Genomic DNA, 26,366 nt, shown 5'->3' with positions numbered 1-26,366 from the left:
TCGGAGATTTCAGTAGAAAGCACGGAAACATAAAATGACGTTCTTGACAGGACCTGGGTATTTTCTTTAGAAACAGTTTTCCCCTCTGGTACTAACCCTCCTAAATCACTGTGTCTATAAACCACATGCAACCCGAGTATCATATGATATGTATGATATTATAAGGCTCATTTTCAACAGTAAAATACAAAAATAGAAAAATTAGGGAACGGAAATCCCTTTCATCGTGGCTTACTTTTCTCTCATCGGTGGGGTAATGGGTTGCGTACCACAGGCTCCGCCTCCTCTCCGCCGTTATTTGGATGGGGCTACAAGCCAGGGCTTTGTCCTCTTCTTTTGTCCTCTCCTCCTGCACCTGAAACACAGAAACAGGATCAGTCTGGCTTCCTGAGGCAGTTCCCTAGGCAGCCTGGGTGGCCAAGAGAGGGCTTTTCATTTTGGCTCTATATGATGATTTTTCAAAGTGAATGTTTACAATATACAGGATTTTATCAAGACACTTTAAAAAAGGACAAAAATGCTCCCCTGCAATTGATAAGCACATCAATATTAAATGTCCCCTGTTCCTACTAAGCCCCCTGCATTACAGAATATGCTCCATGGTTACATATCCGCAGCTTTTCCAAGTGCATTCTCAACTGCACTCAAAAGCAGCTATGCACATGGTTCTTAGCGTAAGAACCTTCACAAAGGTGAGCAGTGAACCGTGTAAGCCAGCTGCTGGCAGTCTTCAATTCAGACTGGATGTACTGGAGGCAGAATCATCTAGAGCGCACACGGCACTAAGCCAGAGCATTTCTAAGCACGAGATATTTGCCTAAATTAAACAACTGGTCTAGGAGAGGTGATAGAGAGGAATACAAGGAACAGAAGCGCTTTGGTGCCTTAGCATGTTTTCCCAACAAAAGTGTCCTAGTAAAAAGGGCAGTCATGAGTCACTGATACTGGAGTGCAGTGAACTTAGTCTCACTGCCCGATTCCTGGGTCCCGGCGCACCAGAGTAGAACTCCTAAGTGGGGCACCCTAACTCCCTGGGTGGGGCGTTACGTTTGCCAGGTGGGGGCCATATAATACACTGAAGTCTCGACACGCTTTTCTCTCTCTCTTTTTCAAACATGTTTCACAGATGTCTACTTCAGCACTCACATTTGGTGGCTGGCATTTTTCATTAAACGCAGTAGGTCATCTGGAACTATGATATAATCAGCTTCTTTTCCTCATTGCCTCAGTGCAACGGGACTTCGGTCCCAGCCCATTTAAAATACAACCCACATGAAATGTTGATGACAGTTTTAAGCCCCTTTCTCCACAAACCCCTGCAGACCTTGTGATTTGTAACATTGCTATTGCTGTGTGGCCTGTAGCCTAAATGGTCTTCCCAGCTCTCTCTCTGCCTACCTTTGCTTGCCAGACAGCACAGGGGAGTAGAAACAGAATATCGCACTGGCCCAAAGTTATAACGGAGCCCTCATCAAGCTACTGCATTATCTGAGAGATGACATGGGATATGCCAGAGAAAGCAAATGGGCTGGGAAATCGTAATAACTCGAAAGCCTTAAAGTAATCTCCGTAATGTGTAAGACATTGTTCAGAAATAGTTCCCATTGCGGTGGCTCACGCCTGTAATCCCAGCACTTTGGGAAGCCAAGGCGAGTTATTTACCTGAGCTCAGGAGTTTGAGAGCAGCCTGGCCAACACAGTGAAACCCCTTCCTACTAAAAATACAAAAAAATTAGCCAGGTGTGGTGTTGGGCACCTGTAATCCCAGCTACTCAGGAGGCTGAGGCAGGAGAATTGCTTGAACCCAGGAGGGAGAGGTTGCAGTGAGCCGAGATCACGCCATTGCACCCCAGCTTGGGCAACAAGAGTGAAACTCCATCTCAAAAAAAATATATATATCTTTAATTTTTTATGTACATGTTTTTATTTGTGAATATACACATATACATATGCATGCTTGTGGAGGAATTGGACACGATTTTAATGATTCTACTGGTACAGTCAAATTTTAGAAGAGAATTGAAGAAAAATATAACAGAACATGACTGGGATTCCTTACCACCCATAAATCATTTTGTTACTATACAACTGTCATTGGTGGCCTAAAAGAAAGATGATCCACGAGAACCCTGCTAACAAGGATGGCCTCTGAGACCTGAATCCCACAGATGGATGTTAGCCCCTGAGATGGGGAGGAGGTACCACAGAGGAGGAAGACAGCACCATCCTCATTTCTGCAGGTGGCGCTTCTGTCAGGGACGACCGGAGGCATGTGCCTCCCGCAGTTTTAGTCCCTATCTGATTCACATCCTGTGTGCTTCTCTTGGACCGATTTTTCTCTTTTAGAATGCACAGTTCTCTAAGTGGGGTCCTGCCTACTGAGGCCATTGCTCTGTGCCGGCCCCTAGGTCAGTGTTAGACCCAGGTGGCCTTCCATAAACACTCATAGACTGGCTTGACTGATGAACGTGTGGAAATAGTCTGCGGGTATAAAGACAGAACAGAGAAAGTGGGGAGCTTCTGCAGGGCCCCAGGCTAGGAGCGATTCGGAGGAGGCGGGACTGGAATGCAGAGACTCAGGCTGGGCCATGCTCATGAGAACGGTCCCCAGCTGTGGGGTTCCCCGCAGGTGGGGCGTGAAAAGGTGCGGCGACCCTGTCTACACAGCTTGTCTCCTTCATGTGTCAATAAGCCACCTTGCAACTGGGCTCCTGACAGTCATTTAGGGTAAAGAAAATCAGGCTGATGTTTTCTGTCACTGAAGGAGAAAAGAGAGAAGAGAAGCCACCCAGGCTTCAGTCCTCCCCTCAGAAATGCTGTGTCCTTGTTCATATTTTCATAGGGAATAAACACCCGCAGTTGTGCTGGAAGGAATATCCAAATCCCCATCCCTCACAAGGGGATACTCAGGAGGCAACAGGCACCACCGAGAGCTGAACTGTCACTCCCACATCTTCACAGGCTAAGAGGGCTGGAGGAGATACAGGAAACACCAGCCGCCTTGATAACAGGGGTGTGTGCCTCTAAGGACCGAGCTTTGTTGTCAGATGTGGATTAGAATCTGATTTGTACCACCCAGTAAATGTGTGATTTTAGAAAAATTGACATCTCTAACCTCATTTTCCTCATGTGTAAATGGGTATAATACCTAGTCTATTGATCGGAGTTATTTGGTTTATTAAATGAGATAATGTATGACAACAACACGGCATATTACACTAAAGTGATCAGCAAAAATGAGTCTTCCATTCCTCTCACCACCTGCCATTCTTACCAGCACATTGTGCGTTGTGGTATTAGTAAAGGGAAGCTAGTATTTGGTCTGGTAATATTTATATTCACTTAATACTCTTTGCAGAATTAAAACATCATACCCAGAACACGAGAGTTGTGTTGGAATAGAGTATTGATTAGTCAGTAGAGAACAGGAGTGAATCATTTCACCTGGAGATTCTAGGTTACTTTGCAGACAAGATCATGAAAACGTTTTTGTCCTTACAAGGGGCTCTTGCAGCCAGATGCGGATCAGAGTGGCCAGAGTGTAGTACATCACCAGCAGGAGGATAGGGTTGGCGTGGTGGTACCATGACAGGTCCGGGTTTACTATGATCTTCCAAGTACTGGAACAGTCCGTTTGAATTACTGACTTGATACCAAACAACCTGTTAAAAAACAAAGAAAAATGCTTAAAAGATGCAATAAGCTATATGTCTCCAACGTTGAATAAAAGTACCTTGTGTTTGATACATTCGTGAGTTATTCCTAGGTTGATCCATTCTACTGTAGATATTTCAATTATCCTTCTGTATATGTAACTACATCTTCAAAGAACATATGTAGACATGTATAATATGCATATAATACATACATTCTGAAATCATATGTGTACGTATAAAATTGACATCAACATTGACCAGATGATCTTTACATCAGTTTGAAAATCCAGCTAATACTAAATTCTTGCACATCTAATAGAAATTTGTTTCAATTATAAATCAGCCCTATTAAAACCCTGCATTATAGAAATGCCAAGCATGTGGTAACATGTTACTAGTCTGGCTAAATGAGCAAATATTTTGTTTTTGGCTGGGTTCAGCATTAGCTACTCAGCTAGTGTTGACATTATTGGGCAAATATTGAAACTGGAGATACTTCTTCAGTTTAGCCATGAAAGTCAAATATTATATAGTAAAATTTCTGTAAGATATATTTCTGTCAAATATCATTTATGAGCAATATGATTTTTTCAAAGCATAGTAATTAATCATTTTCTTTGAAATATGACTTTGAGTCTGTTACATTTTGAAATGGTTTATTTTTATGCTGATTTCTACCAATCAGCATGTGTCTGATTATATAATGGAAAACCGTGTAAAATATGACTCATTTAGAAATTCATTTTGATGGGCAATTTTTCTAAGAAAATACTCTACTAAATGCATAAAACTTTACAGGTTAAGTGAGTTTCACACCTTTCTACTGTTTGCATCTTTTATTTATTTTTTGTGTTTGAAATGGGGTCTCGCTCTGTCACCCAGGCTGATCACAGCTCACTGCAGCCTTGACTGCCTGGGCCTCCCAAGTCGCTAGGAACACAAGGGCATGCCACCATACCCAACTATTTTTTTTAATTACTTGTAGAGACAAAGTCTCATTATATTGTCTAGGCTGGTCTTGAACTCCTGAGCTCAAGCCATCCTCCCACCTTAGCCTCCAAAACTGCGGGGATTATAGGTGTGAACAATTGCACCCAGACTGTTTGCAACTTTTATATGTGAATTTTCTTTAATTTTTAATCTTACATTCTTCAGTTATAGGATCTTCAAAGGCTGCATGCCCTTCACTTGTAAAATCTCTCAGGGTGAATGCTGTTTTCTATCACAATGCGAGTGCAATATTAGTGTATTGATGAACACAGATTTTAAAGTAGGCTAAATAGAAATTAAACTAACTTTCTTCAGTTTTATCAGAAATAAATAAGTTATACCATAACTTGTTCTTATTATAAAATATTTTTTTCTTAAGTTCCAGATTTTTTTTTGGAGTTAGCGTTTGAAATAACAATTTCCCGAGTGAAAAAAGTTATGTCCCACTTAGAATGGTAGAACTTTCTGAAAATCTTTTTTGCAGCCCTAGATTAAAATGTAAATTTCTTGTATAAAGTACACAGAAAAAGCCCTTTGATATAAAATCAGACAAGCTAGACAAGCTGGGTTAATCTAAGTGGCAGCTCTTCCAGCTACTGAGTCCTTCTTGTTCCGCGCCTGGCACATATGCTAGAACTAACCTCATCAACTCTCAGTTTAAAATACTTGTTTTGTCCCATACAGAATTTTAATTGTAATTTTCTGTAGCTGTTGGTAAAGTGAACTAAATGCTTCATACCACACAGACATTACATACCTTACCACTGATATCATAACTGATTCCAAACTGATTTTGCACATTCCTACACTAACACTGAAGAGTCAGACTTAGATTTTGTACTAGCAACGTACAGACTTAAAAAAAATGAGCAGAAGCTAACCAGTGGCAGATTGTTGTCTCCTATAAGAACGGTTTTTTAATCGAGCTATGCGAATACTATAAAATCTAAGATTTCTTTCTCTGTCTCCTTTTTTGTTTTGTTTGGTTTTTTGTTTTTTTTTTTCAGACAGAGTCTTGCTCTGTTGCCAGGCTGGAGTGCAGTGGCACGATCTCAGTTCACTGCAACCTCCACCTCCTGGGTTCAAGCGATTCTCCTGCCTTAGCCTCCTGAGTAGCTCAAACTATAGGTACACGCCACCATGCCCAGCTGACTTTTGTATTTGTGGTACAGACAGGATTTAATTGAGGCTATATGTACCAGGTGAGCTTTATCCACTCCTTGGCAATGAAGATCCAAGAAACAGGACAGGCAGAGCTTCATAAACTCTCTGATACCTCTTAGGAGAACTCCAGCCCCCAACTCCAAGTACGATCCCATAATATGTGCATGTCACTGTATTCCTTGCAGATACCTCAATCATTCCAAAATATTGCAGGGGTCACACAGGATACCAGCTGTTCAGTTGACCAGGATGGTCATGATCTCTTGACTTTGTGATCCGCCTGCCTCGGCCTCCCAAAGTGCTGGGATTACAGGTGTGAGCCACTATGCCTGGCATCTCTCTCTCTCTCTCTCTCTCTTTTTTTAAATTTTCTAAAGAAACTAGATACTGTTGAAAGGATTCATATGCGAGATGAGAAATTTGTACTTGCAGTTCACATCCTTTCTGGCATGCAATTCTAGGATACTACACAGCATCCAACAATTATTTAATTTACTCAACCTTTGCTTCCCAGGATTGCATCTTGATATTCACAGTACAAAGAAACTGATACCATTGCACCTGCTCTCCAGGAGCTACTCTGCCTACACTAAGGCCGGTGCTAGCTTGGGCAGAGCAAGGTGTCACAGAAACCCTCTCTTTCAGTGGGTGGTGGGGATGGGCACTCCTCCTGACTGTCTTAAATCTCTCCATAGAAATATCTCTTGGCTTGAGAAGTATACAATGACACAATTACAGAGCAGCACATCCCAATGGACTGCTTATTTGGAAATAAAAAGATAAAGATGAAGTTTTTCTCTTCCATGCATTTGGAATATCTTTTGTGTATCTTTGATCCTAGGCCTGGTTCTATTGATAACGTGTACGAATGTATTTGGTAAGCGACTCAATGTCTCGGAGCTTTCCCTTCCTAATAAAATCTAATAATGTTGATGGGTGGGGTGAGGACGCAAGTATATGAAAAAGAAAGGACAGTGTTTTAGAAGATCTTATATTAAATGCTTAAGAACTCACAGATTCTATTTCCCAAAAGATAGCTGAAGATAGGCCCCCAGGTGAGGATCAGTTCCCAGCAGAGACGCATCAGACCCTTGGGGCCCACACTCCCACTTTGGAACCTGGTCTGTCTGGGCCGCTGCTTCATGGCCAGCATTTCTGTCCATAGAAGACATCTTCACTTCTCTTCTTGGACAATTAATACGCCAAGGACAGTCTCCCTACCTCTAATTTCTCTTCCCTCCACATTATGACAGCTGCCAGAGTTTCCTTGGGAAAGTTCATGTTCTCTACGCCACCCTCCTCATACTACTCCCTATTCCCCCACTTCCTGGAGAAAAGCCCTGAGTCCCAGAAAAGCATCCCTGAGGTCTTCAGCAACCTGGTCTCCTTTTCTTTCTCTCAGACAAAAACCTTGGTTATGCTGGACTATTTGGGGTTTACCATAAAATCTCAGTCCCTTTGGTGTTGCTATTCCTCGTTTTACCAGGAGGCTTTTCAGTAGCTATGACTTCTCTGGAGTCCCCAAATCAAGAACTGGGGGTATATGTACCAGGTGAGCTTCACCCACTCCTTGGCAATGAAGATCCAAGAAATAGGACAGGCAGAGCTTCATAGATTCTCTGATACCTCTTAGGATAACTCCAGCCCCCAACTCCAAGTGCAATCCCATAATATGTGCATATTACTGTATTCCTTCCAGATACCTCAATCATTCCAAAATACTGCAGGGGTCACACAGGATACCAGCTGTTCAGGATGCATAATTACATTACGTCCATGGCCTATCATCTGAACCTTCACGCTAATTAAGTTTTGCTGTAAGCATTGGTTCTTCTTCATTCTTTCCTTCAGGCCCGATATTCCTTATAGTTAATATTAGCCAATACCCTGAAGCCATTTCCCAGCACACTTCATTCATGTTTCTTCCTATCTCTTTGTTGTTGCTGGTTGTTAACATCCTTGGCATCATCTAGGTCTAGCTCCAAAGTAACCATCTCCAGGAAATGATTACGATTTCTCCTTCTTAGAATCAATTTTCCCTATGCCTCCACAACAATATTTGTAGTCATAATTTGAATTTCTGCTATTTTTTTAGTTTACGTGCTTGTTTTGCTGCCCATTTTTATTCTAATGCCATCCGAAAAGGGTGTATGTCTTGTCATCTTGCGTTTATAGCAGTGCTTAGGGCATGGAAGGCTTTAAAGGTAAGTTTTTTAAACTGAATTAAATACAGTGAGAGTAAGTAGGTGATCACGGTTATGGTTGGAGCAGAGATTAAAAGATGGAAAAGTTCCTGCTTTTAAAAAAGAGAAAGGTAAGAAACTGCAGATACACAAGCAAATTCTGGAACTTTCAGAGAAAAATCACTGCTGCTTGAATCCCAATATCCATGATTTTAGTGCCCCAGTTTATTAACTAAGAACACAGAATAAGTGTAAGAAAGGCAACAAAAATACACTTCTATTTACCTAAAGTATATCTTAGGTCACACACAGCAGATAGTTATTTGTTCTCTACTGGCTATTAACAAGGATTTTGAACTTTACCTTCTGAAGGAAGCAATAAATAAAAGTATATGGTCCAGAGATAGCACTAGTTTGTTTGTTTGTTTTTTTTGTTTTTTTTGTTTTTTTGAGACGGAGTCTGGCTCTGTCGCCCAGGTTGGAGTGCAGTGGCCGGATCTCAGCTCACTGCAAGCTCCGCCTCCCGGGTTCACGCCATTCTCCTGCCTCAGCCTCCCGAGTAGCTGGAACTACAGGCGCGGCCACCTCGTCTGGCTAATTTTTTGTATTTTTAGTAGAGACGGGGTTTCACCATGTTAGCCAGGATGGTCTCGATCTCCTGACCTCGTGATCTGCCCGCCTCGGCCTCCCTAAAGTGCTGGGATTACAGGCGTGAGCCACCCGCCCGGCCAACACCAGTGTTTTTAAACGGACAATTCACATTTATAAGGAAGAAACAATGAGACTCAAATATCCAATAGGAACAAAATATGAAGCAGCCCTGGATGATTCCAAGATCCTTCAACTGCACTTTACTCAGATTATTATGTATAAAAATTCATTCCATGCTTTGCTGTTCTCGCTCGTAAGTGGGAGTTAAACACTGAGTACACACAGACACTAAGAAGGGAATAACAGGACATCAGGGCCTCCTTGAGGGTGAGGGTGGGAGGAGGGTGAGGCGGGAAAACCACTCATCGGGTACTATGCTTATTACCCAGGTGATGAAATCATCTGTGCACCTGCAACATGCAATGTATGGATATAACAAACCTGCACATGTACCCTGAAACTATAATAAAAGTTATATAAAAAAATCATTCCATGCTTTGGGATGAAAAAGGACATTGCGGCAACAGAAGCGTCACTCATCGCAGCACTGTGATGAGTCTTCCGCCTGGGGCCCGGCGCAGGGTGAATTCTTTCGGCTCTGGGGGCCTCCATGCACTCATTATAGACGTCCCTCCACTCCTCATGGAGCACTTATTTGCACTTTTTTCTCTCTCTCCGAAGCACCCATAACATCTGACAACATGTGGTGATTATGAATTGGCAGGGCACTTGTTTCTGCTCGCACATGTTGGCAGATTTATAAAACCTCCACCTGTTTTCAGGTGTGCTCCAGACCACATCTGCTCGGTCTCTAGTAATACAGGATCCCAGCCATTTGCAAGAAATACGTAATACTGAAAATAACAGCACACTTAAAAAAATCTTTATTTGAGGCAAAACACACATAACATAAAACTGATCTTTTTTTTTTTTTTTTTTTTTTTTTTGAGACAGAGTCTCACTCTTGTCACCCGGGCTGGATTGCATTGGGCCTCGGCTCACTGTAACCTCCGCCTCCCGGGCTCAAGCGATTCTCCTGCCTCAGCCTCCAGAGTATCTAGGATCACAGGCGCGCGCCACCACGCCCAGCTAAATTTTTGTATTTTTAGTAGAGACGGGATTTCACCATGTTAGCCAGGCTGGTCTGCAACTGGTGATTTGCCAGCCTCGGCCTCCCAAAGTGCTGGGATTACTGCGCCCAGGCCATTTTAAACATTTTTAAGGACATAGTTCGGTGGTATTAATTACACTCATATTGTTGTGAAACCAATCTACAGAACTTTTTCATCTTGCAAAACTAAAATTCTGTACACATTAAATAAAAACTCCCTATTCCCTTCTCCTCCCAGGCCCTGGAAACCACCACTGTATACTCCATATTTATGAATTTGACTACCTGGTACCTTATATTAGTGGAACCATCCAATATTTGTCTTTTGTGACTGTCTTGTTTTACGTAGCATGATGGCCTGAAGGGTCATTCAGGTTGTAGCAAGTGTCAGAATTTCCTTCTACTTTAAGGCTGAATAATATTCCATTATATATACATTGTCTATACATATACATACATATGTACATACACTGTATGTATATGTCCCATTTGTTTATTCATCTGTCGATGGCACTTCCACTTTCTGACTATTGTGCATAATGCAGTTATGAACGTGGGTGAACAAGTATCTCTTCAAGACCCTGTTTTCAATTCTTTTCAATATATAGCCATAAGTGAAACTGTTGGATCATAGGGCCATTCTAGTTTTAGTCGAGGAACTGGTATACTGTTTTCCATCAGTGCTGCCCCATTTTACATTCCCACCAGCAGTGCACAATCTTCCAGTTTTTCTATAGCCTTGCCAACTCTTGTTATTTTATGCTTTTGAGAGTAGCCATCCTAATAGGTGTGAGGCGGGACACCATACTTTTTTTTTTTTTGAGATGGAGTCTTGCTCTGTTGCCCAGGCTGGAGTGCAGTGGTGCGATCTCCACTCACTGCAAGCTCCACTTCTCGGGTTCACGCCATTCTCCTGCCTCAGCCTCTCGAGTAGCTGGCACTACAGGTGCCCGCCACCACGCCCGGCTGTTTTGAATTTTTTTAGTGGAGACGGGGTTTCACCGTGTTAGTCAGGATGGTCTCAATCTCCTGACCTCGTGATCTGCCCGCCTCGGCCTCCCAAAGTGCTGGGATTACAGGGGTGAGCCACCGTGCCTGGCTCCATACTTAACTTTTTTTCCTCAAGGGCTCAGAGTCCTAAGTCCAAGACAGCTTCCAATCCTTTAGGAAGCCAGGAAATATATCGTTTCCAACTAGCATAAAAGGAATATTTGGGGACAAATCATTTTCTAGAGGAAACATCTTTTAATAATCTTCTCATTTTTAACCCCACATCCTTTAATTGAAATTAATGGAGGAAGAAATGGTAAAGGGAAGTAGCCCCAAAGAGGCAGATGTATTTCAGGAAGTTTGAGAATTTCAGTCCAAAATACAGACACTAGACTCAAACACAGAAACCACACTCAAAAGAGAGGAGGCTTGTTGAAGCCTCAGTCAAGATGGACGCCTTGTCAGCCCCCAGGGTGTTCAGCCGTTCCTATTCTCGTACCGTTTTCCCTGGCTTTGGTGACAGACTCCAAGCGTCCTGGGCCCCCATGGGAATTCCCAGGCAGAGTATTCAGAAAGTTCATGAGACACCAGGAGCCAAGTGGATCAGTGGCCATGATGACTGGCCAGTGAGACACACTCATGGGCTCAACTGAGACCGAGGAACACATGACAAGCAGCCTTGAGAGGGGGAGGAAGCTGTGTTTCCGTAAGCGAGTCCTGGTTCAGGGGAAAGAGTTCAACCTTACTGATTAATTATGTTTGAAGATACAAAGCTAGCAACAACTGCAGCTACCCACACATGGTCCCTGGGGATTTAATTCTTTAAGCAGACATAGGTACCCTGCAGCAGCTTATAAAACTAATTGTGGGGAAAATGGCCAGGCACTAAAAATAATTAACTTTTCTGTTTCTTGCATCTCTTCCCCACCCTTTCCCCATCCTAATGGCATAAATCTAATGGCAACAAAACATGGATCTTATTTTTAAACGTTAAAAAAATGAAAATTCAAGTGGCACATATTCTACTTAGTATTTTGATTTTAAAGCACATCTTTTAAATGAAATTGCCTTAACATGAACTCAGAATAAACTTAAAATCAGAGGCTACAGGGATAAATGAAAAGAACGGTAATCCAGACATGGATTCGAGCCCTGCCTGAATGATTACCTATGTGACCCTCAGTAGGGCATTTAACCACTTTATGCCTCAATTTCCTCATTTGGAAAATGAGGCTAGTAAATAACGTATCTCGAAGAGGTAATGTGAAGATCAGAAATGAAAGGCATACGACTTTTGAAATGCTTTTCATGACACTTCAACTTATTGCTGAAATGGGGCTTGAAAATATCCTATATACACTTGTTTTGGATTGTAAGCTACAGGGCCACTAGATTTCTTACGTGATAGATATCAATTTCTTCCTTGTATAAAAGTACAGATGCATATAGTTCAAGCTAGAATGATACATCTGTTGTTTCAATAGCAAGGTACCTAGATAATATTTGTGAGTGCTCTTACTGAGGAACAAACGAAGAAGGACAGTCTTCTGATGGTACATTATAGTTATAGTCTATATATTTATGCACACTTTCTTCTCACACATAGAACATACTTTCTCCCTCTCCAAGAAAAACGATTCCAAATTTCTACCCAGTTATACAGCTCACGAGGTGGAGGCCTAGGTGATGCTTGGTCCTCTCTTACAGTTCAGTACTTCGCTCCTTACAGGTCTGCAAAATTGCACCCAGCATACGTCAGTGGAGTGGAAACATTATCAGTGCAATAAAAACTCCCATTTGGAGAAAGGAGGTGCGGGAAACACACCACAGGTACCGGGCTGCAGTTATGATCAAATCCCACTAGGCAGGAGCTGGGAAGACTCCCTGCCTAGCAGACACGTAAGTCTCATGCTGGAAGTGCTCAGCTCTTCATCAGCAGGAGCTTCCTTGTCAATTGTCTCTCTCCACCCCTGCCTCAACCTCTGCCAGTCTGAAGCCTCTCCATCCCCAGACCCACCTCCCATGCTGTGTGTGGCTGACATTTTGGTGAACCTAGTATCTGTAATTCTCATTTAACCACAGATCACAATGTCTTATGCCATTAGTGTTCTTTTATATTTCTGTGTCTCGTGGCTTGAAATGGGTTGTAAACTCCTTCAGGACCTAAATAATGTTTCTTAGATGCTTCCAAAGCACTTACAAGTTTTCTATACATGGGTCATGTTCAGATTATTATAATGGCAACCCTAGTAGTAGCTTTACTAATAATTTTGCAAAATGTAACTGAAACTATCAATCAAAAATGTTTGATTGAATGATTACTTGAAATTATCAATCAAAAATAATCAGAAATGTTTTCAAAGACTTTTATAAAAACAACTGTTCATCAGAAAATTAATTACGTTTACAAAACAATAGGGGCAACACCTAAATACCCAATAAAAATCTATAGATTTTCTCCACTAATCATTATATAGTATTGACAACATGCAAAAGGAAAAAAATTGGTGCATCACTAAAGAAGTCAAGTTAAGGCAAAATGAGTCAGTAAGTTTTCAAATGAATACGTAATTTATGTCTTTGGGAGGATTTCAATGAAATCCATGTCTGATATTTCCAGATCTGGTAACTACTGGAATAATTTGTATTTTTGCTTTTTTGCACAAATATAAACTAATACATAGAACCAAATTATTTATTTATCTTTTCAGCTGCAGTTTTATTAATTTTTAAAACATTGAAGGGTATGTTGGGGCTCATGAAGCAGAGGAATAAAATTAGGCATGGCACAATTATAAATGGTGCGGGTTTTCTAGGACCTTGTCCCTCAGAGCTTCTTCCATTAGAAGTGCAGAATCTTGGGCCCCACCCAAGACCTACTGAATGAAAATCTGCATTCCAACAAGACACTCAAGTGATTTATATACACATTAAAGTTTGGGAAGCATTGGCCGGGCGCAGTGGCTCACGCCTGTAATCCCAGCACTTTGGGAGGCCGAGGCGGGCGGATCATGAGGTCAAGAGATCGAGACCATCCTGGCCAACCAACATGGTGAAATCCCGTCTCTACTAAAAATTAGCTGGACGTAGTGGCGCACGCCTGTAGTCCCAGCTACTTGGGAGGCTGAGGCAGGAGAATTGTTTGAACCCAGGAGGCGGAGGTTGCAGTGAGCCAAGATCGCGCCACTGCACTCCAGCCTGGGCAACAGAGCGAGACTCCGTCTCAAAAAAAATAAATAAAATAAATAAAGTTTGGGAAGCATTGAGTTAAAGTCAGTTGGACAGTTCTTTTCTCTTATTAGTAGAAACTAATATTTTACCTGCTATTTAAATCTCATCCCAGCAAACACCATTTTAATGAGAGTTCCCTTATAAAAAAAATCCCACCCTATTTGTCTAGATATTTTAAGCAATATCAAATACAATGAACACCAATTTGACAATAGAATTAAAACACTCTATTAAAAGTTGTTTGAGGTGAGATTTGATCTCTTAAACATAACTAAATGAACATTAAATATAAAACCAATGAAATTATACCAAAATGTCCATTTATTAAGGCTAGATACATGACACTGGTATAGGAAAAGGCAGAGTGTAAAATATTTATAAGGCACAATTTTGTTTATAAAAAACTTACAGACCATATTTTTATACACTATATAAGACAATTTGATTATGACCTTCTGAAGTTCTTCCGTGGCCTCATTTTATTTTTTCGTGTTTTAAGATTGAACAAGACAGAAACATTCTTCAAAAGAGTAGTACTTTACGGCCGGGCATGGTGGCTCACGCCTGTAATCCCAGCACTTTGGGAGACCGAGGCGGGTGGATCACAAGGTCAGGAGACCGAGACTATCCTGGCTAACACTGTGAAACCCCGTCTCTACTAAAAATACAAAAAATTAGCCGGGTGTGGTGGCGGCGCCTGTAATCCCAGCTTCTCAGGAGGCTGAGGCAGGAGACTCTCTTGAACCCAGGAGGCGGAGGTTGCAGTGAGCCGAGATTGTGCCACTGCACTCCAGCCTGGGCGACAGAGCGAGATTCCATCAAAAAAGAAAAGAAAAAAAAAAAGTAGGACTTTACAATGTTTCTATGAAGTCTATTACCTGAATTAAATGTTTTCCTTCATAACCTATTCTGATTACAACATAAGCTGAATAAAGTATATACTTTTTTCTTATTTTTTGAGTTGTTTCTCTGTCCCTTGAAAAAAATACAGATAAATAGACTAAACAGATTCTGGAACATCAACAAGGACAGAGAAATCACAATTTATACCCTTAAAGAAGTAGTCATACTTCATGTTCCTTGTCATCTCTGTTCTGCCAAAATACTATTAGATTAGATATAAGAAATTTCTTGAAATACTTTGATTAGTACTCCATGTTGATCTTCAATGATGTTGAATTCAGCACGACTTTAAAAGGAATTGAGGGGAAGGTGATTTACAATAAGAAACTAATAAGAAGTTAATATGTAGCCCATTTCATAGCAGGTGAATGAAGCTGAACAAACTCTATGTATAGCCTTGAATATGTCCTGAATATACACTTGTGTATACCCAGTATTTTCCTGGGAATTCTTGGTTAGGGAAATATCAAAATGATTTACTCTAGGTGAATTCGTGCACAGAGAAAGCCTTCAGTAGCTATTTGTGTTGATTTGAAAACAGTCACAGGATCAATAGTAACATAGGAATATAACAGAAAGGGAATGGAAAGAATAAGAATTGCATACTGAGAATCCGCTAAATCACTAAAAATTCTATCTCATCTGTACTCCTCATTTAACTGAGTAAGTTTGATGGAGGATAGTAACTAAGATATGCATTTGGAATTTTCATTTACATACAGTATTGTATGTTCATATTAGTCTCAAAATATTTGTTTAGAGCATCCTTCATGGGTGTCCCCTACCATTTTGCTTCACGTCAATGAATCACTTTTGTCAACTATTCTGTTGTCCAAGACTAGAAGGGCTATCATTTCACAGTCTCATTTTCGGTTAGAATATATAACCGAATTATTGGCTTCATTTTAATGGAAATAGAAATAAAAAGGATGTTGTCATTGAAATCATTGAAAAGCATGCCCTAAAGTAAGTCTAATGGCCATTTATTTTACCTATGTTGTTAGTGGCTAATAATTTTCTGTTACACTTTAAACTTAGTAAGTACACACATCGCCGCCCCCCCAAATAATATGGAAATGTTCCATTTAATTGTCATAACAAAAACTCTGAGAACTGCATTTAAGTACATCTACATTATTTCCAGTAAAGCACTAATGAAATTAACAATAAAAAGGTATAATGATTTCTACTGGAATAATTACATGGGTAATTTAACAGTGGATTTGGATAAAACTGGAGGCATTTGTATGATATACAGTTAAACATTTATAAATGGTATACTGTTTTTTGGATAAAAAGGCAGTCTTTAAAAACGTAATTCCTTTTAGGAATTCTTAAAATGTAAATTTTCTCTTTCATTATTCTAATGAATATCTATTCAAAAATAAAAAAGAATTAAAGATTTTAGATTTCAGTTACTAATCAATGCAAAGAATAATGCTGAAGATATAATATAAGCGTTGCCAATGTATTCCAAAGACTCAGCTATGAAGGATGTGAAACTGCCTGTTTCTTTGATCAGATTTTAATGTTGATTGCTCTATTAATGTTAAACATGTCACTCAACAAAAAATCCAAAGATGAGCAGTTCCAGGTTAGCTAATTCAGTACACAATCACACAAGTGTTTTCTCAATGTTGTCCTCAATGCATCATTGGTGTCCACCTTCATGCTTGTTCTCTCTTGGTCACAAGAAACTGCTGCAGCTTCTTACATGAAGACATAATATCTTCACAAAACTTCATACAGAGGTAGAGAAAAGGTAAATCTCATTTCAAGAGCTTTTAATTTGTAGAGCTAAGCGTCTACCTGAAATCATTTTCCTTAAGTCTGAAGAGCATCCTCTAATATCTGCATACTGCAGGTCTGCTGGTGCAAAATTCTCTCAGTCTTTCTTGTCTAATAATATCTTTATTTCACCTTCATTTCTTCTACCTACATCCTCAGATACAGAATTATAGGTTCATAGTTTTTTTCCCTTTGAGAAGCAACTTTAATAATGTTATCCTATTGCTTTTTGAATGGCATTCATTTCTGGTGAGAAGAGTGTGATAATTCTTACCATTGTTCCCTTGCACATAATGTGTCTTTTTATTTGGCTGTTTTAAATATTTTTCTCTATCACTGATATGCAAATTTTTAACTATATTGTGTTTTCGTGGGACTTTCTTTTTGTTTAGATTGGAGTTTGTTAAACTTCTTGGACCAGGGAGTTTATATTTTTCATCAAATTTGGGAAACATTTGGCTGTTATTTCCTAATATACATTTATCTATGCTCACATCTTTCTCCAATTACACTTGTGTTAAACCTCTTGAAGCTGTCCTACAGGTTATGTGGTTCAGTATTTTTTTTTTCTTCCTCAATTTCTTTTCTTCTTGTGCTTCAATTTGGGTAGGATTTATCATTCTATCCTCAAGTTCATCTAATCTTTTCTTCTGCGGTATTTAATTTGCTCTTAAGCTCATTCAGTAGATTGTTTATTACAGCTACGGTATTTTTGTAGTTCTTCACTTTCATTTGTTCTTTTTGTCCATCAGTTCTCTTTTATAAATTCCATTTTTTTCATTATGTCTATTTTCTTTAATCTTGAAAATATTTTAAAAAGTTGTTTTAAGGAGGTTTCACTTGTAGTTTGATTTTCATTGGTTGAGTTTTCTCTTGCTTTTTCACGTCTAAAAATTTTCAACTGGATGCTGAACATTGTTATTTTTACATTATCGAGTGTCTCGATTTTGTTGTCATTTAAAAAGTGTTGAGTTTTGTACTGGCAGCAAGTTAAGTTACTTGCATCAGCTTTATCCTAGTAGGCTTGTTCATAGTTTTGTTGTGATGGGCCTGCAGTAACCTTCATGGTGTGACTAGCTCAGCCTCAGTAGAGTAGAAGAATTCTTCACTCTGGTCAAAGCTAAAATATTTTCTCTGATCTATATGAGCTCTGGTAGTTACTAACTTTACAGTTCCTCGATTTTTGTTCTTTCCTCAGGAGTTTTGTTTTGTCTGACTTCATGGAGTCTTACCTATGCATGCACAGCTTAGAATTCAGCTAAAGTGTCTGGGTGACTCCTTGAAGATCTCTGGAGCTCTTTCTGTCTTTCTCCTCTCCATTACTCTGTGCCACAAATGTCAGCCTCCTCATTCTCTCCAAATTCTCATCTTCAGCTCAGCAAGACCACCATGCTCAGCTTGGATTCCCTTCCCCATATAATGTGCGGTAAATTCTTCCAGGTAGAAAGCTGGAAAAATCCTTTAGCCTATCCTGCTTTTTTCCCTTCTCTCAGCCATCATAAACCCCCACTTCCAATCGCCCAGTGTCTGAAAACAGTTGTTTCATATATTTTCTCTAGTTTTCTCTTTGATTATAGGAGGATAGCTAGTTAGGACACTTCACATAACTTTTTAACACCTGCCTTACTAATATGCATATATACTTGCATAAAGGTATCTACCTACCCACCTAGAAGTAGAATGTTCTGATTAAAATAATATTTTTATCAAAGGCTTACTATATAGAAACACAATATGAATTATAAATATTTTATTTGTAACCAGCTCATACATTAAAATGAATAATTATATCTTGCCTCATTTTTCTCTCTTCTTACCTCATTTCAGATATAACCTAGAAGTTTTCCAGGTTGCTGGAACCAGGAAATAGGAGTCACATATCAGCCCCACCCACCTCCACCTTTTCCATCAGAGATTCTACCCATAGCACCATCCTGTGCCCTGTCTCTCACCATTTACAACATAGACCTCAGGTGAACATACATTCTCTTTCATCTTCTTCCACACTTTTGTCTTTCTTGAATTCTTACCAAAGAATCTCAGAAAAATTCCTTGTTCTCTTTTTACTTTCTTTTTATATTATTTGTAAATTTAAAAGTGATTAATGTCATTGATTACAAACGCAATAGTGCTAATATAAATTTATGTCAGAGAAAATCAAAATTACACATGTTGTAATGAAAATACATTTTATAACAAATTTATTACCTTCTAAAATGTGTTTCTCAAGCCATGAGAGCCTTTAAAAATTGCTATTCATTGTAGATCAATACATTTGTGAATGTAACAGAAAATAATAATTAGTAGAAAATGATCATATGCCTGCATGTTACCACAATGTCATTGTGCTATATAAATTTTAAATGCCTTCTCTCAGTTTCTGCATTTAACTTGTTGAAAACCTGTTTCAAACAATTCATGGACCAGCACTGATCTGCTACTTGGGATAGCAGTGACTTAGAGCATTAAGTCAGAATACTGTCAATCGTCTCTTGCCAATGGCTTACCCATCCCTAACTAACCTTTTCTACAGCTTTATATTGGAAATAAATAGCGGAAACGTCTCCTCCTAATAAAATTGGTATTCTTAAAATTACCTCCTAATAAAATTATAACCAATGATAGTAATTAAAATTCCCTTTTCCAGGGTAGTGATGCCTAAAAATACCTTTGAGGAAACACTGAAACAAACTTCCTATTATGTCTTAGGGGCCCTGACACTTAGTTGGAGAAGCTCCTTGATCAGGAATGCTGGAGCACCAGGCCACTGGCTCCTTTCTGCTAAGTCCCAGCCCTGGAAAGCATGGAGGGAAACAGGCCAGTGTGTGCTGGACTCCAATCAGTCTAGTGGAATCAGCTTTCATAGATCGGGAAGGAGTGAACCTGTGGACTAAAGAATGGGACTGCAGGAGCCAGCTCACTACACTTCCTGTTAGATGTTATCAATGCTTCCCTTTGCAATTTTGTGTATAGGTTGGGGTGCACTAAGTGGCTAATGAATGTCCACTTGCCAAGTCTCTAAAAGGGAGTACGAACCAAAAGACAGCCAACAAATAGAAGTCTGCTACTGTGGATTCAACTAACTTTCATAAGTTAAACTTGGAAATTAACGTTTATATCTAACCCAGAAAAATCAGTGGCTCAACAAACTTTTGGAACCCAGCTAGATTGAAGTCTGTGAACTTCTTAGACATTATACAGGCTGCTATTTTAAAACAAATAGAATATCTCTTACTACTAAGATGATTTGAAAATGATATAACTTTTTCTTTCATGATTCAGAAAGTATTTAAGATATTTTATGATCTTAGAGCTCTTGCCAGTAACATCAATTCCATTATAACGTACTGAATAGGTAGATGTAGACAGTTTGAAAGAATTTGCACTGGTTTGCTGAAATGTCTAGGTTCTCTTTTTAGACAGAAAAGATTATTTTTATGTCTTAGCATTTTTGTTTTTATTAAGAACAATTAACTTGAGCTTTCGGATTGTTTACTTTTGTAAAAGTAGGAAATTTTCTGTTACTTTCTTATTTCATATTTTGGAGATTACTTCTAACAAAAGCAACCTGCCACTTCTCTTTTATTCCCTTCACAACTATGATGACTTAAATTGTCCACTCAACAATGGAAGTATTTAAGAGAATCACTACATATAGTCCTGACTTTTTTCTCACACATACTGCTAATAGCCCTAAAGTGCCATCTGTTATCTAGAACATGTGAAAAATAAAAGAATCGAAGCTGCGCATTATTTTGGTGAATGCTTGAAGGGATAATTTTTTTTCATTCAAGCATCCTCAAATATGCTTAGTTTTCATCTTCAAATATGGCCTTCCTTAAACTGAAACAACCCAATTCAAAAAGTACAGAGTGTGTGGAGAAACAAAGGGAGGGGAGGGATAAATGTAATTGCAATCAACAGGTGCAGATACAAACAATATAAAGCCAAACTTTGAAGAATCAGAGGGAAAAAGAATCCCACAATAATTTACCAACCACACAAGAGACTGACATGAATGGTGAATGGCTTTCCATTTTTTAATTGAATGTAATGATAGGACTTATAAAACATACACATAGACACCCATTGCTCAGAGGAAGCAGATATTCGCATTCTGCCACATTTTGTTCTGCCAGCACACTTAAGAAAAAGAAATTAAAACTTCATGGCATGGCTAAAGCCTTGCCTACAGTTCTTTTGCTCCTCCCCTTCCTTCTTCCTCAAGCCTTATCCTGAGATTAGTGTGTATCATTCCCGTGAATATTTAACTCACTTTTTCTACATAGGTATGCACCCATAAATAATACATACAATTGTTATATGAATTTAACCGTATATATATATATATATATATATATATATATATATTTTATGCACATATATAATATAGTTCATTTTCACTTCTGGGTAGTATTTCATTGCATAAATAAACCACAGACTACTCTAGAAATCTGGGGCCAGGGAATAATTTACAAGAGTAGCAAGATACAAGTCTCCATAATCTGTGGGAAAAATGTATTTAAAATAAAGGCAACATGAAGGTGACATAAAGGCCTTCAAGACCTTAATATGTGCAGAGCCTTGGTTTCCCATCTGCAGCTTTCTCTGCTGGAGTTTTTCAAAACTTCTTTAGGTTTTATGTTTTACTTAGATACAGACAAGTTATTGCATATATGCTTTCATGTTTATTGAAGGATATTTGTTGGCTATGAACAGTAATAGTGCAAAGCTAATAGAATTTTAAATGAACATGACAGAGAAATTTAGATTTAGATTTCTAGATAATTTATGATACATATGTATATTATGGAATACTATGCATCCATTTAAAATAATAAAAAAATCCATCATCTATATATCCATATCTATATTTGATATGAAACAAGCTCCAAGATATATTTCAAGTATTTTTTTAAATTTTAGAACAATTTTAAATTTACAGACAAGTTGAAAACGTACTACAGATAATTCTCTATACCCATTTTCCTCAACGGTTAAATCTTACGTTAGTATGGTACATTTGTCACAATTAACAAACCAATACTGACACATGATTTTAAACTTAGCTTTCACATAATGTCCTTTTCTTTATTTTTATTTGAGATAGCGTCTTGCTCTGTCGCCCAGGCTGGAGTGCAGTGGTATGATCTTGACTCACTGCAACCTCTGCCTCCTGGGTCCAAGTGATTCTCCTGCCTCAGCCTCCCAAGTAGCTGGGATTACAGGAACCCCCTACCATGCCTGGCGAATTTTTGTATTTTTCATAGAGACGGGGTTTCACCATGTTGGCCAGGCTGGTCTTGAATTCCTGACCTCGGGTGATCTACCCACCTCGGCTTCCCAGAGTGCTGGTCATGCCCAGCCACCTAATGTCCTTTATCCACACTAGAATTCCATGCAGAGTGCTGCATTATGTTTCATCATCATGTCTCTACGGGCACCTCTAGGCTGTGACTTCTTAGATATTTCTTGTTTTTGATGAGCTTCACAATTCGAAGTTCTCATCAGGTATTCCATAGTATGTCCCTTTGTTTTGCTTTGTTTGTTTTCTCATGGTTACACAGGGGTTAAGGATTTGAGGGAGAAAGGTCACAGGGGTAAAGTGCCATTCTCATCACACCATTTCAAGGATACATGCTATTAACATGACTTACACCTGATGCTGTTAAGTTTGATCATTTGGCTGAGTGTTTGTCAGGTCTCTAAAATGAAGTTGCTCTTTTCTTCCACTGTCTTTTCTTTCTTCCTTTTTTTTTTTTTTTTCAGACAGACTCTTGCTTTGTCACCCAGGCTGAAAAGTACAGTGGCACGATCTTGGCTCACTGCAACCTTCGCCTCCTGAGTTCAAGTGATTCTCCTACCTCAGCCTCCCAAGTAGCTGGGACTACAGGCATGCGCCACCATGCCAGGCTAATTTTTGTATTTGTAGTAGAGATGGGGTTTCACCACGTTGGCCAGGCTGGTCTCAAACTCCCAACCTTAGGTGATCTGCCTGTCTCAGCCTCCCAAAATGCTGGGATTACAGGTGTGAGCCACTGCTCCTGGCCTCCACTTTCCATACTCTATACTTTGGAAAGAAGTCACTATGCACAGTCCACACTCAATGGGGTGGAAAGTTAGGAATTATTCTGAATTCTTCCATATGGGACAGAATTGCCTCTTATCTCCCATTTATTCATTCAATCATTTCCTTATATCAATATAAACTCACAATATGCATTTTATACCCAAGGTTATACTCTAATACGACTTTATTTATTGTGTTCCTCAAATTATTACATCTTTGACCACTACCCTGACCAAACTCTAGTATCAGCCATTTCTCCAAGGAGCCCTGGTTCCTTTTATTGGAGAATGGTATTTAGAAACCAAGATGTGGGCACTAGCTGTGTTCACGGCAACTGCTCCTCACTGCTTCTAGGCCCTCTCAGCTGAAAGAACAAGAAAATATGTGTGCATATACACAGATCTAGAAATATTTATCCATATCATCATCTGTATTTATCTTAAAGTAAATATGAGTTCATAATGATGACTCCAATTCCAATCTGTTATCATATTGTTCTAGCCTTCCCTTGTTGCTTCTCTGTAACCTCCCTCTCAAACAGGAAGACACCTGCTGCCTCATCTGCCATCTACTTACTTGTTTAATCACTCTATACATGTATAGTGATTTCAAAATGATAACGTGTACTTCTATAGGAAACTAATCAAATAAAGCACAGTGCTTATATGCAGTTCCTTTTGTCTTTAGTCATACAATCACCACTCATTTCCAGTTACCTAAGTGAGCACCTTTCTTCCATCTACCTTCAGTGAAATAACACATTTTTTATATGCTTACATTTTTTTGGTCATAGTCTACGTTCCATTCTGAGATCTTCCAACCTCTAATTGGCTAGTTTTTAATTTGCAGACATTAAGGCATACTCTTTATGCTATAAAGTGCAATGGGTTTTGAAAAATGTATAGTGTTGCGTATTCACCACTACACTACCATGCGGAATAATGTCACCACCCTAAAATATTTTCTGTGCTTTGCCTATTCAACCTTCCACCACCACTCTCCCTAAACTTCTGGCAACCACTGATCCGTTTTCCATCTCTTTATTCTTTTCCAAAAAGTCATACACATAGAATTACACAGATGTAGCCTTCACAGATTGGATTTTTCACTTAGCAATATGCATTCAAGACTCACCCTCCCAACCTCACTCTGACCTATGTATATGTTCTTATGCATAGATATATAGAAAATACATATACATTTATGCATAAATATATAGAAACATGTTTGGAAGGATACCTATTACTGACATCAGCTATCTCTAGTGGAAAAACAAAAACTGAATTACAGATACAAAGAAGTTAAAGGAGGAAGCCTTTCAATTTTATGCTCTTTATTTTTTTCTGAAATATTTAGATTTTTTTCTAATGAGTGTGCATCGCCACTATAATTTTAAGGATTCTTTTTAAAAATATGCCATTTTCTGCCACCTTTGTTTTCCTTCTATGTTCACATCCTTATGTATTCCTCAGTTTTCATTTCTACAGTAACTACAAAGACTTTTGATTAAAATCTTTACAACAAAGAACAGAACTAACACTTTTAAAATCACACATTTTCCCCATGTTTAATGTTTAAAAATCAAAATCAATGCAATTTTCTTGCTTAGACCAACAATTTGCCTCCTTTTTTTCCTCTCTGCTCCCCCTGCCTTTATTTATTTTGTATCATCTCCTCTCCCGAAGCTTAGCTCATATTAGGCAGTTAACAGACAACTCACCAGGCTTACAAAGATAGCTTTCAAAAGAATTGCTCCGAGAACTGCCAGATGGGATTGCATCAACCACCTCAAGAAAAGTGCACAAACCATTGGCATCATCTTTCAATCATTTCAACTACAGATTTTGCAGCAGTTACAGATGAAGACAACTATAACCTTGGACAAGATCACAGCCACATATTCCTCTCTTCTCTCCACTTGTCCTATTCCAATCCTACTTCAGCTTAGAGAACTAGCTGATGTTAAGGGGCTTCTTGATGTGTAGCTGTTGAATAAAGTCTTTAACTTCTATTTTACTATTGTTTTCTTCGGTGACATCTAACAGAAAATTAATTTATGGTAAAAATCTGTCCTGTGCAAAACATAAAAAAACTATTAAATCTCACGGACAAAAGTGACCCCAGGTTACTAGGTTGATGGAGATTTTATAAGCAAAAGATGATTAAACATATAAACTATTGCTACCCCAAGGCAAACTTAGCATTGAATAAACCTAGACAAGCTCTAAATAGCATGACGGCTTTTTATTTTTTCTTTTCCTGGTAAAACCAATCCTGTATGTAGTCATAAGTTTCACTTAGCTTCAAAGTTCAACAGTTTGAGATAGAATGTTGAAGCATTATTTGATACAAACTTTTCCCTATCTTCTTAAAAGCTTGTTAATAATAGAAAAATCTCCCCAAGTCTAACAACTTAAAGTTGTTACAATTTGGATGCCCACTAACTTGGACATCAGACAATAAACCTTTTTCAGAATGAGAAATGGAGCTGCTGTCTTGAAGAAATTCCTATTTTAAAAAATGGTTGGGGATTTTGGTGCATTTTAACAGCTTCTTCAATTAAGGGATTCATGTTTTCCTTCCATTGTTTCCTAAATGACCCTGGAAAAACTGAAAGTAGAAGGTAAAATATACATAAAGGTATGAGTTCTACTGAATTATTGCAAAGTGGGTGAGATATTGGTGCCCAGAGAGAGTCTGGAACTCAAATATTGGTTCTTCTCATAATAAATCCTTACGCCAATAATAGCACCACGCAGATGGCAATACTGGTCATATGTTCAGAGAAACTCTACTGTCTGGAGTCTGAGCATCTGTAAGAACATGACAGTCTTATAATACATTTTCCCTTCTTTACTAGCTAATGCCCAGAGCTCCATCTCACCCCATCAGTTCCAAGCTGCTGAATCCTAAATGTCTGGTGGATGCTTCTTGATGATTGCATGAGTTCAATGTGTGCTGAGATTGACAACAGAGACAGTCAAGCTTTGCTGCTGGTTCATGATGCTGCTTCCTCCAGGAAGCCCTCCCTCAGCATGTTATGTCTTCATTGGGCTCTCTCCTCTCAACCATTCACTCCTTACTTAATTCAAGTGGTGAGCATTCCCTTACATTCTAATGATTTTTTTAATGATTTTTCACCTAAGTTCCTTCACATGCCTTATTGCATTCAATTGATATTAATTCAATACTTCTGTGTGTAGAGAAATCATCTTCTCAGTGATCCCTGAACTTCTCTAAAATACAAGTTTTATAACTTATGCTTATTTGCAGCACACAGAGCATTTAACTCAGTATTTCTCAAAGTAGGATATTTTGGGATCACCTGGAGAAGCTGTTAAAATGCTGTACCAAAAACCCTGAAAGAAGGAACATACCTCAACATAATGAAAGCCACATATGGACAGACCCACAGGCCTTTCCTCTAGGATCGGGAACAAGACAAGGATGCCCACATTCACCACTGTTTTTCAAGATGGTAGTGGAAGTTCCAGCTAGCTAATCAGATAAGAGAAAGAAATAAAAGGCATCCAGGCGGGCGCCTGTAGTCCCAGCTACTCGGGAGGCTGAGGCAGGAGAATGGCGGGAACCCGGGAGGCGGAGCTTGCAGTGAGCTGAGATCCGGCCAC

The 26,366-nt window shown here is 39.1% G+C and overlaps 1 protein-coding gene across 1 annotated transcript in view; it reads right to left on the bottom strand.

The window, feature by feature from the left end:
* PIEZO2 (piezo-type mechanosensitive ion channel component 2) overlaps nucleotides 1-26,366 on the bottom strand; it is a 478,725-nt gene that overhangs the window by 139,983 nt on the left and 312,376 nt on the right. The window contains exons 8-9 of the mRNA XM_011983927.1: nucleotides 3,500-3,662; nucleotides 236-355 (exon numbers count right to left, since the gene is read on the bottom strand). Coding sequence (XP_011839317.1) covers nucleotides 236-355; nucleotides 3,500-3,662 — 283 coding nt within the window. The remainder of the gene's footprint in view (nucleotides 1-235; nucleotides 356-3,499; nucleotides 3,663-26,366) is intronic.

Source organism: Mandrillus leucophaeus, unplaced genomic scaffold, assembly GCF_000951045.1.
Source record: "Mandrillus leucophaeus isolate KB7577 unplaced genomic scaffold, Mleu.le_1.0 Scaffold257, whole genome shotgun sequence".
NCBI lineage: Eukaryota > Metazoa > Chordata > Mammalia > Primates > Cercopithecidae > Mandrillus > Mandrillus leucophaeus.
This window is presented reverse-complemented; position numbering and strand designations above follow the sequence as displayed.